Source organism: Herpailurus yagouaroundi, unplaced genomic scaffold (assembly GCF_014898765.1).
Source record: "Herpailurus yagouaroundi ecotype Mexico unplaced genomic scaffold, PumYag 188, whole genome shotgun sequence".
Classification (NCBI taxonomy): Eukaryota; Metazoa; Chordata; class Mammalia; order Carnivora; family Felidae; genus Herpailurus; species Herpailurus yagouaroundi.
The window spans coordinates 22,379,580-22,399,101 of record NW_024412419.1 but is presented as its reverse complement, the minus strand read 5'-3'; the positions used below and the strand labels follow the sequence as shown (position 1 = coordinate 22,399,101).

General features: G+C 42.4%; 1 protein-coding gene across 1 annotated transcript in view; it reads right to left on the bottom strand.

Annotated features, from left to right (window-relative positions):
* Nucleotides 1-19,522, bottom strand: part of SPATA31H1 (SPATA31 subfamily H member 1) — a 37,330-nt gene that overhangs the window by 1,268 nt on the left and 16,540 nt on the right. The window contains 3 exon segments of the mRNA XM_040496356.1: nucleotides 28-16,433; nucleotides 17,232-17,327; nucleotides 17,776-18,529. Coding sequence (XP_040352290.1) covers nucleotides 28-16,433; nucleotides 17,232-17,327; nucleotides 17,776-17,861 — 16,588 coding nt within the window. The 5' untranslated portion in view covers nucleotides 17,862-18,529.

Genomic DNA, 19,522 nt, shown 5'->3' with positions numbered 1-19,522 from the left:
GACTTTGACGGCTCCTTCCGGAGAGACTGCGATGGCTCCTCTGAGAAGGACTTCGGTGGCTCCTCTCAGAAGCACTTTGGTGGCTCCTTCCGGAGATACTGTGATGACTTCTCTGAGAAGGACTTCGATGGCTCCTCTCGGAAGGGCTACGACATCTCCTCTCAGAGGGACTTTGGTGGCCCCTTTGAGAGAGACTGTGATGGCTCCTCTGAGAGGGACTACCATGGCTCTTTTCAGAGGAATTACATGGGGTTCTCTGGCTTATGAAGCTTTTGTGGTTTCGTTTCTTGGGTGTCAGTTTCTCTTTAAAGTGACTGTGTGAGTTTCTCTTAAGTGAATCTTGTAGAATTCTCCCTCGGTCCTGAACTCTGGTTCCCGATTTGGAGTTCTTGGACTCCTGGATGGAGATTTCACTTCTGCCAAAGTTTTTCTTAGCTCTGCTGCTACTGTCATTTTGAACAACACCCATAGACTGTCTGCTTGAAGTGGTTTTGAAAGTGGTACTTCTTTGGGAAACTATGCGCTTGGGCAGTTGGGTATGTCTGGGTTTGAAAGAGCTATCCCATTTTGGTTGTTGAACTGATCTGAGTTGCTCTGTTTCTTCCCTTAATGTGCTCTCCTGCTTAGTGGTTAGATCTGTTGGCTTTAGCTTGACAACTGGCATCCCGTCACTTTTGATATCTCTTGATAAGTAATAGTCTCTGGCTTTTCGTTTTGGATGCTGGTTTTTGCTTGACCACAAATGGTCTGGCCTTGATCTGTCCTCAGGCTTCTGCCCAACAAAAGCCATAATTCTGTGTGCCATCTGGAATGCTTGCCTTAGGCCTTGAAAAAGCAGTTGAATGAATTTGGGTTGGGAGGATTTCTTAGGTTGTCTTTTTAACGAGGCAGTCATTGTCTGAGATGCTCCATTCCTCTTCCTTCTAAACTGGGCTGGTAATTCCCTAGAAGGACTCTGTGTCATGGCTCTACCATTTGTGTAGAACTCTGCACTTTGTGTTCTGCCTCCCTTGGTTCCTTTCATTGGATATTTTGAATCATGGGTCTTTTGGGTTCTCCTGTTAGCCCATTTTTCATCCTGAACATCTTCAGAGTCACTATCTGGTAAAGAGTGAACTTGAGTAAATTCATATTGCCCAGGGTCTCTAATTTCTGTCTTTCCTACTAGGTCAGGGCTCCTATACTGCCTTCGCCTGATGTGCACTTGTACAGGAGAAGCAGGAGCCTGGGAAGATCCAGACTGGAAATCTATCGTAGAAGTAGGACTCTTGGAAGCTCGAGTGTAGACATTAGCTTTCCTTAGTGATGGTGACATAGGACTCCTTGGTGTGATGGGTCTGTCTCTTCTGTGATACTTTGAAACTTGGGGTCTTTTCCCAGTTCGCAGCCTAAAGCCAAGATGCAACCTAATCTCTCCATGGCCTTTAGGAGTGCTTACAAGGTGGAGCTGTGGATAAATAAGAAGGTAAGGCCCAAGAGTGCCCTGTAATTTATGACAGCAACTAAATCCTGCACATCGGCCACACTGTAGGCAGATAGGGTATTTTAAAACCAGACCTGAAGTTAGAGGTGGAGGAACATTTGGGGGTATTTGACTCCTTAACAGTTTTGCTGCTATTTTTAGCTGCAGATCTTGTAACAGCTGGAACTGTTCTGAGAAGTCAGTTTTGGCCTGGGGAAGAAAACTTGGCTTGAGAGAGTGTTGGGATTCAAAAATCCTTGTCTGTGAATTACTCTGTGAGTTCTCACTCTCTTCCACTGGAACAGAATCTTTCCTAGTGAAAACTATATTGAAGGAGGACTCTAACTTTACTGGGGCAGGAGGCTGGCCCCCTGTACATGAAGCAGGAATGGGCTGAATGACTTCCTTGGATATATCATTGAGCTTTGAATTTACTTTCTTTATTCCCATTCTAGTCCCAGAGTATTGCTGTATTATAGAGGACATGGAACCACGTGTCCACATCTTTAAGGCCATTCTTTGCTCATGATCATGACATGAAGTATGTCTTTGAATGTAGTTTTTGACCACTGAAGGCTGAGAGATAGTACCTCGACCCTTCTCTAGCAAACTCTGGGAAAATTTCATCAGTTCAGCTGGAACCCCAAATAAATTCTGAATAGACTGACAGACATCTGCAGTGGCTCTCTCTGTTAAAGATGTTCGAGAATAGAGCTTCCTTTTCATAGTGGCTCCCAAGACATTCCCCAGCGTTAGCATATTAGAGAGATATTTTCTAGGTAGTCGCTGTCTCCAGGAGTGATTCTCCCAGACATTCTGTTGTCTCCCCAGGACAGACCAGGTAAGGCCTCTTTGAGTTCCCGATCCTGACTGAAACGTCCTAGATGGTGATCTCCAGCTTTTTGGTGGATGTTGGGATAGGTCGTGGAGTAAGTTCTCTAGCTCTTCCACCTGCTTCTTATTAGTCCTCTCCTTAGATATGACACCCACTCTTGGGATCTCAAAATGTGGGGTTTCTATAATGTTAGTTATTTTATCAGACGGTTGATTATGAAGGGACAAGGTAAGGGTTGAAGACCGTATCATAGTAGAGTCTATAAAGGACTCTTCAGGCTCCAAAATATCTGTCCCAAGGTTTTTTACATCCAAAGTCCTTGATACTTCCGGCAGCTCAAAATCCCAAAGGCTTCCTAATTCAGATGTTTTGGCAGAGCTTGAGATAAGCGAGTTTGAAGAGTTGTGCAGAAATCTAGAGATATAATTATCTATTTGTAATTCCTCTCTTGATGTAAAATCCTCAGATTCCCTAATCTGATATACCTGTCCTAGATTCAAATCCTCAGATTCCCTGATTTGAGAAGACCCTATTTTTGTCCCTACTGATTTCATGGCCTGAAGCCCTTGTTCACGAGTGAACATTGTAGGTTTCTCAAATGGAGATGTTGGCGGTGAGAGTAATTCTGCAGATTTCACTTTAGTATTTGGCCTTGGAGTTAATTCTACAGGTTCTACCATTTCTTGAAGCTGTGGCCTTGGGAATAAATCCAAACAATCCAGTGCTTCAATCGCTGACCCTAAGGCTACTCCTATTGGTTCTACAACCTGAGGAATTGGTCCTGGTGCTAATTCCTCAGATTTTACAATTTGAAGTGGTGGCCCTGGGATTAACACAGTCTTTACGATTTGAAACCCTGTCAACTTCTTTGTTTCCAAAATTTGGTGTGTTGGCTCTGTGGCTAATTTCTTAGATTTCACATTTTGCAACCATAGCCCTGAGGTAAACTCAGAAGATCTCACATCTTGCAGTTTTGGAGTCAACTCAAGACAGTCTACCATTTGAGAGATTGGCCCTGGTGTTAATGCCACAGATTTCACAACTTGAGGTGGTGGCCCAGAAGTCACTTTCACATAGTCAATAACTTTTTGGGGAACTACCGGGGTTACCCCTTGAGCAATGTGAAGCTGTGTCTTTGTAGATTCTGTGACCTGATCTGGTGGCTTTGGACTAATCCTCATATATTCTGTAATTCGACCTTGTAGTCCTGGACCTATCTCTGAATATTTCATCCTTTGATTCTGTGACAATGATAATCCCACTGATCCATCCCCTTGCTGCCATGTCTCGGGTATGAGCTTTACAGATTCTGCACATCCTGCAACTTGATCTGTCGGCTTTGGGGGCAACTCTAAAGATTCCTCCCTTTGAAGCCGTTGCTTAGAAGTGAAACCCATAGATTCAGGAACTTGATATCCTAGTCCTGGTGTCATCTCTGAAGACCCTGGGACATGATGTAATGACTGTGTAATCAATGCTTCAGAGTCTTCCCTCTGCAGCCTTTTCTCAGAGATCACCTCCGCAAATTCTAGTGCTTGAGGATAGGGCCTTGGAAATCTCTCTGCATATCCAGTGGTTTTACGTATTGGCTTTGGGGTCATTCCAAGGAATTCCTTCCTTTTTGGCCTTGCCTTGGAGGTCAAGCCCATAGTTTCTGTAGTGTGATGCTTGGGCTCTGGGGTCATCTCTTCAGATCCTACAGCTTGCTGCAGTAGCCTTGTATGTAATTCCTCCAAATCCTTAACTTGAGTCTGTGACTGAGAGAGCAACTCCAGAGTTTTTGGGATTTGGTAGCTTTCCTTTAGGGTTAATTCTAAGGATTTAGAGCCTCGATTTCTTAGCACTGGAGTCACATCAACAGATTCTGGTACTTGGAGATCTAGCCCTAGAGGCATTCCTGAAGATTCCATGGCTTTACTTGTTGGCTTTGGGGTCAACCCTACAGATTTTTCTATGGTTTCTTTGCCTTGGTGTGCCAACCTTTGTGCCATTGCTGAAGATTCTGTGATGTGATAAATTGGTATTGAAATCAAACTCACAGATTTAGGGACCTGATGCATTGGCGTTGGGATCATCTCCACATGTTCTACAAACTGATGCTCTGGCCTAGGGATTATCTCAGAGGAGTTTGTGATTGGATACCTTCTTTTTGGAGTTAGCTCCTCAGATTTTGTTCTTGGAAGCAGTGACCCTGGTGGTAACTCTACAGGTTTTATATCTTGTTGCAGAGATGCTGAAGACAATTTCACATGTTTTATACTTTGCAACTTTGGTTCTGGAGTAAACTCCAAAGATTTCTCACCTTGTTGCTGTGATTCTGGAGACAAACTTGAAAATTTAACACTAGCCAACATCGGTCCTGGTATGAACTTCTTAACTGGCTCTGGTGCCAACACCACTGATTTCATACCTTGCCATCCTGAAGTCAACTCTTGGCAATTCATACTTTGCTGTTGGGACCCTGGTGTCAACTCTACGGATTTGACATCTTGAAAACATGACTCTGGTGCAAAGACCTCAGAATTAACACATGGTGACCTGAGGCATGATGACAACCCTAAAGAATTAGCACTTTGAGGCTGTGGCAATGGGTTTGACTTCAAAGATTTCACATCTTGAAAATGCGGTGAAAACACCACGGATCTCACATTATGCTGCCTGAGGTGTGAGGGCAACTCCGCAGAATTCATACCTTGAGGATGTGGCCCTGAATTTACATCCACAGATTTCATTATTTTAAAACATGGCTCTCGTGCAAACATCTCACATTTCAAGTCCTGCAGCTCAGAGCCTGAAATCCGTTTCACAGAATTTGCACCGCAAAGCAATGGCTCTTTGCTCATCTTCATAGATTTTACATCTTCAAGCAATGGCTCTGGTAAAAATAAGACAGATTTCATACCATTTAACGGAGAGCCTACAGTGAACACTGATTGCACAACTTGTTGCTGTGACCCACAGTGATTCTCCCAAAACTGGATTTCTGGAAACTTTGCACCTGGTATTAACTCAGAAGATTTTATACCTTGCAAATATTGTCCAGGGTTGAACAGAATAGATTTTGTACCTTGAGATTCTAACCCAGGATTCAATTCAGACGGTTTTGTGCTTTGCATCTGTGGCCCTGGATTAAACTTTACAGAATTCATGCACTGAAATTCTGACTCTGAATTCAAATCAGAAGAATTCACACCTTGCGGCTGTGGGCCACAGTTGAACTCCTGTGATGTTACACCTGGAAACTTTGTCCCTGGAGTCAATTCACATTTCATATTTTGTGAATGTTGCACAGGGTTGAACAAAACAGATTTTATACCTTGAAATTCTGACCCCAGATTCAAATCAAAAGATCCCATACCTTGACATTTTATCTCTGAAGTCAACCCAAAAGATTGTATACCTTGCAAAGGTGGCTCAAATTTGTACTCCACAGCGTTTACACATTGTAATTTTGCCTCTGGACTCAACTCAGAAGAATTTACACAGTTCGTCTGTGGCCCAGGTTTGCATCCCACAGGTGCTACACCTAGAAACTTTGGCCCAGGAATCAATTCAGATTTCAAACATTGCAAATGTGGTTCAGGGTTGAACACCACAGATGTCTCACTGTGACTCTTGGTCCCTGGATTCACCTCAGATCCCATACCTTGACATTTTGTCCCTGAAGTCAACTCAAAAGATGGTACACTTTGCAAAGGTGGCCCCAGTTTGCACCCCATAGAATTTACACATTGTAATTTTGGCTCTGGATTCAACTCAGAAGGATTTATACAGTTCATCTGTGGCCCAGGGTTGCATCCCATAGGTGCTACACCTAGAAACTTTGGCCCTGGAATCAGTTCAGATTTCAAATCTTGCAAATGTATTCCAGGGTTGACCACTACAGATGTCTCCCTTGGAAACTCTGTCCCTGAATTCAACTCAGAAGACTTCCTACTTTGAAGTTTTGAAACTGAAGTTAATTCAGAAGAGTTTACACCTTGCAAGTGTGACTCAGGGCTGCATCCAACAGCATTTACACACTGAAGGTTGGGTTTTGAAATAAATGCAGACGAATTCATACCTTGCAAATGTGGCCCAAGGCAGAACAACTTAGATTTTATACCTTGAAGCTCTGGCCCAGGATTCAACTCAAAAGATTTTACACCTTTCAATTGAGGCCCCGTGTTGAATGCCATAACATTTATACACTGAAGCTGTGGCCCTGGGTTCAACTCAGAGCATTTCCCACCTTGTAATTTAGGCTCATGATTGAATTCCGGAAATTGCTCATATGGAAGCTTCATGTCTTTGCACAACTCAGATTTTATCACTTGTAACTGTGGCCCAGGATTGAACTGGAAAGACTGCATACCTTGAACACTTGTTCCCTGGCACAGCTCAGAAGATTTCACATCTTGCAACTGTTGCTCAGGATTGAATTCCATAGATTTCACATCTTGAATCTGTGTCCCTTTGCATAATTCTGAAGATTTTCTATGTTGCAAATGTGGTCCAGGATTGTATACCATAAATTTTACACTTTGAAGCTCTGGCCGTGGGTTCAACTTATATGATTTCTCTTCTTGCCACTGCTTCCCAGCACTGAACTCAGAAGATACCACACTGTGAATCTTTGATTCCAAGGCTAACTCAGAGGGGTTTGCAACCCGAAATTCTGGGTCATGATTGACTTCTGTAGTTTTCACTATTTGAAGCTTTATGGACTCAGGAGATTTTCCACCTTGCAACTTTGCCCCAGGGTTGAATTCCACAGATTTCATACCTTGAAAGTGTGCCCCTGGTGTCAGCATAGACAATTTCCTATTTTGTAACTGTAGGGCTGACTTGAACCCCAAAGATTTCACATCTTGTACCTTTGTACCTAGATTCAATTCAAGAGATTTCGTATCTTGCCACGTGGGCCTGGTGATGAATTCCACAGATCCTCCACTTTGAAGCTTTGTTTCTGGTGTTAACTCAGAAGATGTCACACCTTGTAACTGTGGAACAGGTTTTAACTCAACAGATTTCAAATCTTGAAGCCTCCACTCTAGCGTCAAATCAGATTTCTCACCTCGTCTCTGTGGTCTAGGGTTGAATTCCACAGATTTCACTCCTTGAAGCTTCCTCTTCTGGGTTAAATCAGATTTCCCGCCTTGTAGCTTTGGACCATGGTTGAACCCAAAGGATTTCACTTCTTGAAGCTTTGACTCCGGGATCATTTCAGAAGATTTCATACCTTGAAAGTGTGATCTAGAATTGGACCCTGTAGATTTTATATCTCGAAGCTTTATACCCATAATCAGCTCTGAACATTGCATATCTTGTAACTTTGGGCTGGATTTCACACCTGAAAACTTCCTCCCCAGGGTCATATCAGAAGATTTCTCACCTTGTAACTTTGAACTAGGTTTCAATTCTACAGATTTCACTCCTTGAAGCTTTTCCCTTGTGATCACTCGAGATTTCACATCCTGCAACTGTGGCCCAGACCTGGAATTCGTAGATTTTACATCTGGAAGCTTTACACCCATGATCAACCTAGAAGATTTCGTATCTTGAAACTGTGGGCCTGACTTGAAATCCACTGATTCCACTTTTTGAAGCTTTGTCCCTAGTATCAATTCAGAAGATTTCACACCACTCAACTGTGACCCAGGTTTGAACTTTGCAGATTCCACATCTTGAAACTTTGTTTCTGAGAGTAACTTAGAACAATTCACTCCTTGAAATTGTGGCTCAGGGTTGAACACCAATTTCACATTTTGAAGCTTTGATCCCAGGATCAGGTCAGAAGATTTCACAACTTGCACTTGGGGACTGGGGCTGCTTTCTTTACGTTTTACATTTTGAAGTTTTGTCTTTGAGGTCCCTTCAGAAGAATTCACACCTTGTAACAATGGTCCATGGTTGAAATCTGTAGATTTGGAACCTTGAATTTCTGTCCCGACAGTCAGTTTAGAAAATGTTGTACCTTCCAATTGTGAACTTGGATTTAATTCAGTAAATGTCATATCGTGGGACTTTATCCCAGGTGACAACTTAGAAGATTTTAGACCTTGCCACTGTAACCCAGAGTTGAAATTCTCAGATTTCACACCTTGAAGTTTTGTCTGAAGAGTCAATTCAGATGACTTCCTACTTTTCAAGTGTAGTGGAGCGTTCAACTCTATAGTTTTATCACTTTGTAATTGTGACCCTTGGCTTAATACCCCAGATTTCACCTCAGGAAGCTGTGGCTCTTGTGTAAGCACTAGAGAATTGACACCTTGAGGTTGTGCTCCTGGGGATGACTGTAAGGGTTTCACTTCTTGAAGCTTTGGTCCTGCAGTCAATGTAGTAGATTTCCTATCATGCAAGGAAAGCCTAGATTTCAGTGTCATAGATTTTATACCACAGAGCTTTGATCTTGGTGTCAGGTCACATGATTTCATACTTCTAACCTGTAGAAAAGGTTTCAAATTGAAACCTTGAGGCTGATGTTCCTGGAGTGATGCTAAAGATGGTGTATCTTGGAGCTTTGGCCTTGGAGTCAATGCAGATGACTTTGTATCTCTTAACTGTATTAAAGGTTTCAACTCTACAGAATTGACACCTTGAGACTGTAATCCAAGATTTAACTCTACAGACTTCACAGCTTGGAATTCAGGTCCTGGCATCCACTGAACACATCTCATACTTTCTAGCTGTGGCTCTTGTTTAAACTCCATAGTTTTTATATCTTGAAGCTGTGGCTCTGAGGTTGATGCCAAAGTCTTCCCTTTTTGCAGCTGTGGTCCTGGGAACAACTCAGGAGTTTTCACATTCTGCAACTGTGGCCCACGGTTGAAATCTGCATACGTTGCACCTTGAGTTTTTGTCCCGAAAGTCAATTCAGATGACTTCACATCTCTTAACTGTACTGAAGATTTCAACCCTCCGGATTTAGCACCTTGAGATCGTGACCCAAGATTTAAATCTACAGATTTCACAGCTTGGAACTTAGGTCCTGGTATCCACTGAATACATTTCATACTTTCAAGCAGTTGCTCTTGCTTTAACTCAACAGTTTTTACACAGAGTTGTGGCTCTGAAGCTGATGCCGAGGGTTTCACTTGGTGCAGCTGAGGTCCTGGGATCAACTCAGGAGATACTATGCTTTGCAACTGTGGTTCAGGTTTAAACTCTTCAGGTTTTAAACCTTGGATATTTGATTCTGGAGTCAGTTCACATGGTTTCATACCTTCAAACTGTAACTCAAAATTGAAGTCTACTGATTTTCCATCTTTAAATTTTAGCCCTGGAATTAATTCCAAAGACATCTCACCTTCTGACTTAGACCCTCTCTTCAATTGCTCTGAATTCACACATTGCTGCTTTGGTGAGAGTACAGATATCTCGCCACCCCGTTCTGGCCCAGAAGTTAAATTCATAAGTGCCATCCCTTGAAAGTGTTGCCTTGGGGCTAAATCCACAGATTTTACTCCTTGAAACTTTGGTCTTCTGGTCACATTCACAGATTTTACTTCCTGCTTCTTTGGCCTTGGGATCAACTTCCCAGATTTTATACATTGCAGCACTGAATCTGGAGTTTCCTCTACAGATTTTAAACTTTGATACTTTAAACATGGGGTACTCTCGACAAGTTCCTTATCTTGCATTTGTGGCTCTAAAGTCAATTCCTCAGGTTTCACAACTTGCAGTTCAGATCCTTGGAGCAATGGCCCTTGTGCAAAAGACACAGATTTCTCACCTTGCATCTTTGGCCCAAATTTCAATTCCACAGTTTTCACATCTTGCAGCTGTGTTCTTGGGACCAACTCCACAGTTTTGAATTCTTGAATTCTTGCATGCATAGTCAACTCAGATTTCTCACCTTGAAGCTTATTATTTGCGGTATCTTTCACAGATTTGACATCTTCTATTTCAGCCCCCGAGGTTATCTCCACAGATTTCTCACCTTCCAGCTGTGGACTGGAGGTTAGCAACATGGATTCCATACCTTTTAGATACTGTCCTGGAATTAAGGCCACAGATTTCATATCTTTCAGCTCTGACTCTGAGATTAACAACTCAGATTTTAAACCTTGAAGTTTTGAGCCTGGGATCAGCTCCATTGGTTTCACACCTTCCACCTGTGGCCCGGAGGTTAACACCATAGACTTGACATCTCTCATTTGTGGCTTTGGTGTTTGCATAGATTTCATACCTCCCAAATGCAGCCCTGGGGTTAACTCCTCAGATTTCCTATCTTCCAGCTGTGCCTTAGATTTTAAACCTCGAAGCTTTGATATTGGGGTCCACTCCACAGGTTTTATATCTTGCAACTGTGGTCCTTGGATCAATTTAGGAGATTTTATACCTTGTAACTCTGGTCTTCTAGTCAACTCAGAATATTTCACACTTGGCAACTGTGACCCGGGAGTCAACTCCATAGGTTTTGCATATGGTTTCTGTGGCTCTGAGACAAATTTATAAGAAATGTTACCTTCAAAGCTTGACATTTGGTCTATCACTAAATGTTTTACACCTTGAAATAGTGTCTCTGGTACTAACATCTCAGGCGTGACCACTTGCTTTCCAGGTTGTGGGGTGAACCTCATAGATCTTACTCCTTGTATCTTTGGCTTTGGGGTCAACTCAAAAAAATTCACACACTGTAGTTGTGGTCCCAAGTTTAACTCTGAAGATTTCGCTCCTTGAGGTTGAGTTCCTGATATCAGATCACAAAATTTGACATCTTGTAGACATGGCCCTGGGTTAAGCCCCACTTGTTTTATACCCTGCAGCCCTGGTGACATCTTTGCTAATTTAGAATCTTGAAACCCTAACTCTGGAGTCTCCTCCACAGAATTCACACCATGAAACTTAGATCCTGGGGTTTGCTTCCCAAATTTGACACCTTGAAGCTTTGGCCCTGAAGTCAATTCAGAAAATTTGACATCTTGCTGCCTTGGCCCTAGGTTTAGTTCCTGAGATTTCACACCTTGCAACTGTAGTTCTGAGGTTAATTCATTGGATTTCGTGCTAGGAAACTGTAGTCCTTCAGTAGACAGAAGAGATTTTGTATTTTCACCCAAGGGTCTTTGGCTTGACTGCAAAGATGATTCTGTTACAAATCCTGTAGACTTCATATCTTGAAGCTGTGTTCCTGGTATACACTGCAAATGTTTGAAACCTTGACGCTTTGGTTCTGAGGTCAAATCAGAAAATTTGACATCTTGGAAGCATGGTCCTGAGTTTTGTTCCACAAATTTCACACCTGGAGTTTGTGGTTTTGAAGTCAATTTTATGGGTATAACACTTTGATGCTTTGGCCCTGGGATAGATAATTTGATTTCTTGCACTGGGGAACCAGGGGTCAGTTCATCACATTTCATACCATGATGTGGAGACCCTGAAATTAAATCTATAGGTTTTTCTCCTTGAAGAAGTGGCCCTTGGGATAACTCTGAAAATCTGACACTTTGCGAATGTGGCCCTAGGGTCAATTTCACACCTTGAGGCTGGGTCCCCTTAGTAAATTCCTCTGATACTACACTTTGTAGTACTGGTTCTTGTACCAGCTCCTCAAATTCTACCACTCCAGTAGTAGCTGGCTGTTGGATTAAATTAACATATTTCATGTCTTGTAATTGTGGCTCTGGATCCAACTGCATAGACTTTACTCCCTGGAGCTGTGGCCCTGGGGTCAACTCCATAACATGTGGTTTTGGTCCTGTGATAAATTGTTTAGATCCTACCACTAATGGGGATGACTCAGGGGTGAACTTCATAGATTTCAAATTTTGTAGTGGTGGCTCTGATTTCTCATATTGCATCCCTGGTCCTAAAGTAAATTCCAGAGATCCTTTTTTAAAATATGGCATTGTCTCTTGGGTGTTTTCAACTTGAAACGATGCCAACCCCATAGTTTCTGTCTTTTCTGACCTTAGAGGTATCTCTGAAGGCTCAGTAACTTGAAGATGTGGTTTTAGAGTCATTCCTGCAGATTCTATAACTTGACCTGTTGGTTTTTGTGTTAATGCCTCAGAAGTCAACCTCATGGCTTCTGTGTCTTGATAGCCTGGCCCTGGAGTCATCTCTGAAATTTTTTTAAAATGTGGCCTGGCCATCATCTCAGCAGTTTCCATGACTTGCTGTGGGATTAACTTCACTGATTCCTCCTCTTGTGGCCAGATCTCAGAAGCTAACTCTGTAGATACTGTGTCTTGATGCCATGGTCTAGAAGTTGGACCCACAGATTTAATTGCTTGTAAATGTGGTTCCATGGTCAGTTTCCTTGATTCTTCATGTAAGTGTGTGTCAGGAATTAACCTTCTAGATTCTTCCAGTGGTGCGGTTAAATCCACAAATTTATTACCATGCATTAATGGACCTAAAGTCAACTCCTCAGGTTTTGTACTGTTGGGCTGTGGTTCTGGGGTCAGTGGGACATATCTCATACTTTGAAATTGTGGTTCTGAGATCAACTCCTTATAGTTTGTAAATTCTGAATATGGTCCTAGATTCAAATGAACAAACTTCATACCTTGGGACTCTGGGTTCAATATTTGTGGGTTCATACCTTGCATCTCTGATCCTGATACCAACTCTGGAGATTCTTGTATTAAGTGTTGAGACACTGGAGTCTCCAAGGCTTTTACACCCTGGAGCATTGTCTCACGGGTACCTTGTAATGGCACTGAGTTCATCTGAATAGATCCTGAAGTTTGACTCAATGGTCCTGGAGTATTTCCTAAAGATGACTGTTTCAACTCCACAGATTCTTTCCTGTAGTGACAATTGTCAGAAGTCAACTCTGCTTCTGTTCCTGGATATCTTGGCTGTACAATCATTCCTAAAGATTCTAAAGTTTGATGCCATGGGGTAGATCTTTCAGGTTCTGTGGCTTGATGATTTGGCTTGAGGTTCAACTCTACAGATTTTACTGCTTGAATGTGTGCCCCTGAGATTTGTTCCTCATATTTCATATCTTCTACCTGTGTTTCAGGAATCAACCTTCTACATTCTACCATTTGAGGAATTTTCACATCTTTAAGCAATAGTACCGGGACTATCTCCTCAGATCTTTTATCTTGTAACCATGGTTTGGGGGCCAAATCCACAGATTTCCTATCTTTCTGTAATTGTCTTAGGGTCAACTCCACACCTTTTATATCTGGAAACTCTGGCGGTAGGGCCAAATGAACATATTCCAGACCTTGCAACTGTGAACTGGAGGTCAAATCTTCCAATTTCCCATTTTGCAACTGTGGTGCTGGGGCTAACTCAGTGGATTTTCTACTTTGTTGTTGTGTTCCTAGGGTTAAATGAATAAATTGCACACCTTGAAGCTGAGACCCTGGGGCTACCTGCACAGAATTCCTACTTTTCGTCTGTGGAATGGGGGCCAACTCATCAGATTTTACAGTCTGCTGTTGAAGTTCCGGGACCAATTCTATAGAATTCACAGTTGGGATCAGCTCTCCATATTTTACCACTTGTGGGACTAAACCTGTGGTTATATCTATAGATTTTATATTTTGCATTCTTGGTCCCAAGGTCAGTTTCTCAGATTTTGCATTTTGCAATCCTGAGGATAACTTCACAGAATCCACAACCTTAAGTTGTGGCATTGGCTGCACCCCCAAATACTCTACACTTGGAAGTAGTGATGCAGTAGTCTTTGCTGTAGATTCTGTGATTTGATGCAGTGGCTTTTGGCTCACTCCCTTAGATGCTGTACTTTGACCCAGCGACCTTGGGACTGTCCCTAAAGATTCCATTATTTGATGATGTGATGGTGTTAACTCTACAGATTTCTTCATTTGTAACCATGTGTCAGAGGCCAACCCCATATTTTCTGTGATTTGATGGCTTTGCCTTGGGCTCACCTCTGAAGATTCTAGGGTTTGAAGCCATGGAGTCAACCTTGAAGATTCCATGACTTGATGAGGTGGCCCTGGGATTAATGCCATAGTTTCTGTGCCTTCATGATATGGTTGTGGAGTCATCCCCACAGGGTCTAGCACTTGAATCCATGAACCAGGAGTCAACTCTAGAGGTTCCTTGACTTGAGATATTGGCCTTGAGGTCAAATCCTGAGTTTCTACAACTTGTGACTGTGGTGCTATGATCATTCCAATTGGTGACCCCGGTGTTATTGGAGTTACCTTTAGAGAATGTATGGATTGATTTGATGACATTGGAACTATCCCTACTGATTCTTTGACTTTAGGTGATGGCTCTGAGGGTAAACCCACATATTCTACAACCTCAGGTGGACCAATAGTAGTAGGAGAGCTAGAAGTCAAACCATTTGGCTGAGTTGCTCCTGGGGTCAAATTTGCGATTTGAGACTGCGAATTTCCAGATTCTACAACATGTGGCTGTGCTGGTGGAATTATCCCCATGAAATCCATAGCTTGTAATAGTGCCACTGGAGTTACTTTCATGTAATCCATAACTTGATGAGATGGACTGGAGATCATTTCCAATGATCTTGTTTTTTGACATATTGGCTCTGGAAGAAACTTCAACAGTTCTATGACTTGACTTTGTGGCTTTGAGGTTATGTCCACTGATTCAGTAACTTCATGCTGTGGCCCTTCAGTCACTTCCACAGTTTCTACAACTGCATGTTTTGCCTTTGGACTCATCTTTCCTGGTGGTATGACTTGATGGTCTAGTGATGTGTTTATTTCTGCTGACTTCATGGCTTGATATTGTGTTCTTGGGGTTATTCCCACTGATTCTGTGATATGTGGATGTGATTTTTTAATCATCCCCATAGAATCTGTGACTTGAAGCAATACTATAGGAGTTACCTTCACATTATCTGTGACTTGATTCTGTGGTCTTGAGGCCATCTTTGATTCCATAGCTTGATGCTGAGGACTTGGTATTACCTCCACTGATTTAGTGACTTGATATGATGGTTTGGGGCTTACTCTCACTTTTTTCATGGTTTCCATTGGTTTCCCAACTTCATCTGGTGGCTGTGGGAACAAACCCACAGATTCTATCACTTCTGAATGTGATTCTGGGATCATCCCCATCAAATCCATGACTTGAAGTAATGCCAATGGAGTTACCTTTATGTTATCTGTAACTTGGTATGGTAGCCTTGGGGTCAATTCCACATTAGTCACTTGGGTCTTATGCTGCTGTATCCTTTTTTCTGGAAGGCCTATGACTCTCTGCTCTATACTAAGCTCTAGGACATGTTTTGGCTCCTTCTGCAGTAAAGTGGTTTCCTCTTGATTTATGTCAACTCCTAAACTTTTGGGAGGTGGAGTGCCCAGTGATGTAACTAAGGGCCTGGATTCAAGAATTTGGGGGCCATCCCCTGGTTGTGACTGCTTACCTGGGATAAGTGACTGTGAAATTTTTGTTTCTGTTCTCTTTAATCCAGATTCCACTCCAATATTCACATGGAGCTGAAATGATGGACAGTTTGGGGATTTATTGTTGATACTTTGTTTACTGCTTTGATGAATGGGCATAGATACCTGGATTTGAGGTTTCTCTGGTTCAGGGACTCCTCCTTGTGCATCGATTAAATAATTCAGCATTGCCCACGATTCCCTCACAGGCAGAGGTACTGTTTGTTCCCTCAAAGTACAAACCTTCCAAGCCATATGTCCCTCTAACTCCCACCTAGCCAAAGGAGAGAGACGGGTTGGAGCCCACCCTGAGAATCGTGGTCTCTCCCTGGAGCCAGAATTTGGCCCATGATCCAATGTCAAATGACTCTTGCTCCTCCTGCCATTCTTTGTTTTCTCTTGGTGGCAGAGAGCTGGGGATTCAAGAACAGAGTTGATAAAAGAACTTTGAGATCCTAAGGGTGAAAGTGCTGTAAAATTCTGAAAAAGTTTTGATTTCCCAAACTCTGAGAGCCTAAAAGTAGACAGCAATGTGCCTTGGCTCCTGAACACAGAAGGCTGTTTCTTGGGTAAAATAGGTAAACTATGGCTCTGGAGTTGCCAGGTTGTTTCTTCAGAAAAGGCAGGAAAGTGTGACAGGCTGGAGTTGTTGCTTAATGATCCAGAGGAGATGCTGTGGTCAGTAGAATGTTTTGCCTTCTTACAGCCACAACAGGGTAGAACAGGCTCCTGAGCCACAAACACAGAGGAGGTGGAGGAAGAAATCTTATCTTGTGGTTCAGGCAAACACAATTCCAAAAGACTTGATCTGAGAAATAAAGAAAAGTTTCCATTTGCTTTGAAGCAGAAAAAGGTAGGAAAAGTAGGAAAAGGGAAAAATAATGGCTATTTCATTTTTTTTTTCAACGTTTTTATTTATTTTTGGGACAGAGAGAGACAGAGCATGAACGGGCGAGGGGCAGAGAGAGAGGGAGACACAGAATCGGAAACAGGCTCCAGGCTCTGAGCCATCAGCCCAGAGCCCGACGCGGGGCTCGAACTCACGGACCGGACCGGGAGATCGAGACCTGGCTGAAGTCGGACGCTTAACCGACTGCGCCACCCAGGCGCCCTAATAATGGCTATTTCAAATGCAAAATATTTTGGCCTGAAGGAAAACTACAACAGCAAAAGAGGCTGCTTTCCCCAACATCATTTACTTATGGAAAGAATTCCTCCACCAGGAGGAAAGGGAGCATTTGTCTCCATTCCATTCAGAAATGATCCACAGACCAGTTGTTCTTAAATGTCCTTTGGACCCAGAATTTATCCCCACTGCCAAACAAACAAACCAACTAACTAACCAACCAACCAACTAGCAATCTCCCGTTTCCCTCTCTCTTTCCCTCCCTCCTTCCCTCTCTCCTACTCTCCCTCCTTCAGTTCCTTCCTTCCCCCCTCTTAAAAGTTTACCACCTTTGGGGCACCTGGCTGGCTCAGTCCGTAGAGCATGTGACTATTGATCTCAGGGTTGAGTTCAAGCCCCAAAGAGTTTACTTAAAAAAAGGGGGTGGGGGGCTCTACCACCTGCTGCAGTTCCCACCTAGAAACTACTACTTTCCCTGACCTTGCACATTCCAGGTGTTGGAAGATCTGTTGAAGACTTCTCTCCATTGACCAGAGTATATATTCCTGGGCCCATCCCACAGGGAGTGCTGAAAAACTGGATATAAGAGAGTGTATCAGTGTAGTTGAAGTGATATTAAAGTACTAGTAAAGAAACCATTAAGAAGAGTGACTTAACTTGTAAAGGAAACAGCTATCATAGTGAGTGAAGTAAAATAGTCCTAGCTTGGGGCGCCTGGGTGGCGCAGTCGGTTAAGCGTCCGACTTCAGCCAGGTCACGATCTTGCGGTCCGTGAGTTCGAGCCCCGCGTCAGGCTCTGGGCTGATGGCTCAGAGCCTGGAGCCTGTTTCCGATTCTCTGTCTCCCTCTGTCTCTGCCCCTCCCCCGTTCATGCTCTGTCTCTCCCTGTCCCAAAAATAAATAAACGTTAAAAAAAAAAATTAAAAAAAAAAAATAGTCCTAGCTTACTCCTAATTTTACAGAGTTTATCAGTAGGGTAGGCTGAAGAGAGAAAGAATAGACAGTGAAGATCAGCTTTACTCACCATGTCAGGTTAGCTTCAGGGCAACCCATTCTGAGATTTTCTTCCCACTGGGAAGCTGGGAGTAGGGGTAAAGAGTCTATCAGCATCACAATTATTGATACTACCTTGTTCAGCCCCCTTGTTTTACAAATAAGGAAACAATGGTGAAATGATGTCCAGGATCATAAAATTAATTAGTGGTAGAGTTCAGACTTAACCTAGGTCTCAGCTTTTTCTATTTTAAACTATACTATGTTGCCTTCACCATGTAGTAGATGGAAGCCATTGGAAAGAGCAGGAACAATCATGGTAGTAGGGAGTTGGAGTAGGGGAAATAAAATTCATAATACATATCTTTTACTCCAAGAGAGTCTATCCAGTGTCCATGACAGGGAAAAAAGGTATTGAAACTTCCTGCACCAAACTCTTGGTAGTTACCCCTTCTGTATTCTCTAATTTCACCAAATTTCTTTCCTGGTGCTTTGAGTTGTGTACAAAAGGAGATTAGGAAAGGAAGCATAGAATTATAAAGCTGTTTACATCTCTTTGGAAGTTGCTAGAAAGAATCTAGCATCTTTAGAGATGTTGGAAAGAATAGGCACATTTCTTTCATTTACATAATCTTTCAACCTCCTTCTCTCCACCTACTATTAAAGGCTAGAATCTTAAAGCAGACCCACAGTTGATGTCATGAGCCTTGAGCTGAAGAATAAAGGATAGAATCTTTCTGACCTGTGAATTTCTTGATCTTTTTCAATTTATGCTGCTTTGAAGTCTAGAGAGGCACAAAAAGAAAAAATAAAATCAGAAAACGTTCTAGGTTAGAGAATTTATCAACAGCACAGTCCATCTTATAGACACAAATATTAATACAGTGGGTATCCATAACCACAGCAACAATTATGACCCCATTCATTTATTCATGAATCATTTCATGAGTACTTACTAAGTTCTAGGTATTATATCCAGTGCTGGGACAACAAAGATAAACATAATTCCTGTATTCTGAGAACTCACACTAATAGGGAAAACAGATGTCTAAACAGTCAAGTTACAATATTGTGTGGTAAATGCTGTAACAGAAATATAAGTGTTAGGGGCGCCTAGGTGGCTCAGTCGGTTAAGCATCTGACTCTTGATTTCAGCTCAGGTCATGATCTCATGATTCATGAGATTGAGCCATGAGGCAGGCTCCAGACTCCACACTAACAGCACAGAGCCAGACCCTGCTTGGGATTCTCTCCCTCTCTCTGCCCCTCCCCCGTGTGTGTGTGTGTGTGTGTGTGTGTGTGTGTGTGTGTGTGTGCATGTGCACACTCATTCTCTCTCTCCCTTTCAAAATAAATAAATAAACAAAACAAAAAAGAAATGCTAAAAAAAAAAAAAGAAAGAAAGAAATATAAGTGTTAGGGAATAAAGAGGACAGTAATTAACTGCCTGCGAGAGAAGGGAAAAATTACTCAAGAAGTTGCCATTTGTACTGGAGTTTGAAGAATCAGCAGAAGATTTTTGGATAAAGAAAGAGCATTCCAAACAAGTGGGAACATCACCAAGAAGATTATAAAGTAATGATTGTCAGGTGCCCTTTTGCTAAGTAGTGAGAGGCAAAGCTGAAAATGTAGATGGAAGCCAGATTTTGCCAAACAGTGGCATTTTTCTTTTATCCTGTAGGTCAGAATTTCCCAATCAGTAGTTTGTAAACTCCTGGGGTTGTTTTGTTTTGTTTTGTTTTGTTTTGTTTTGTTTTGTTTTGTTTTGTTTTGTTTTG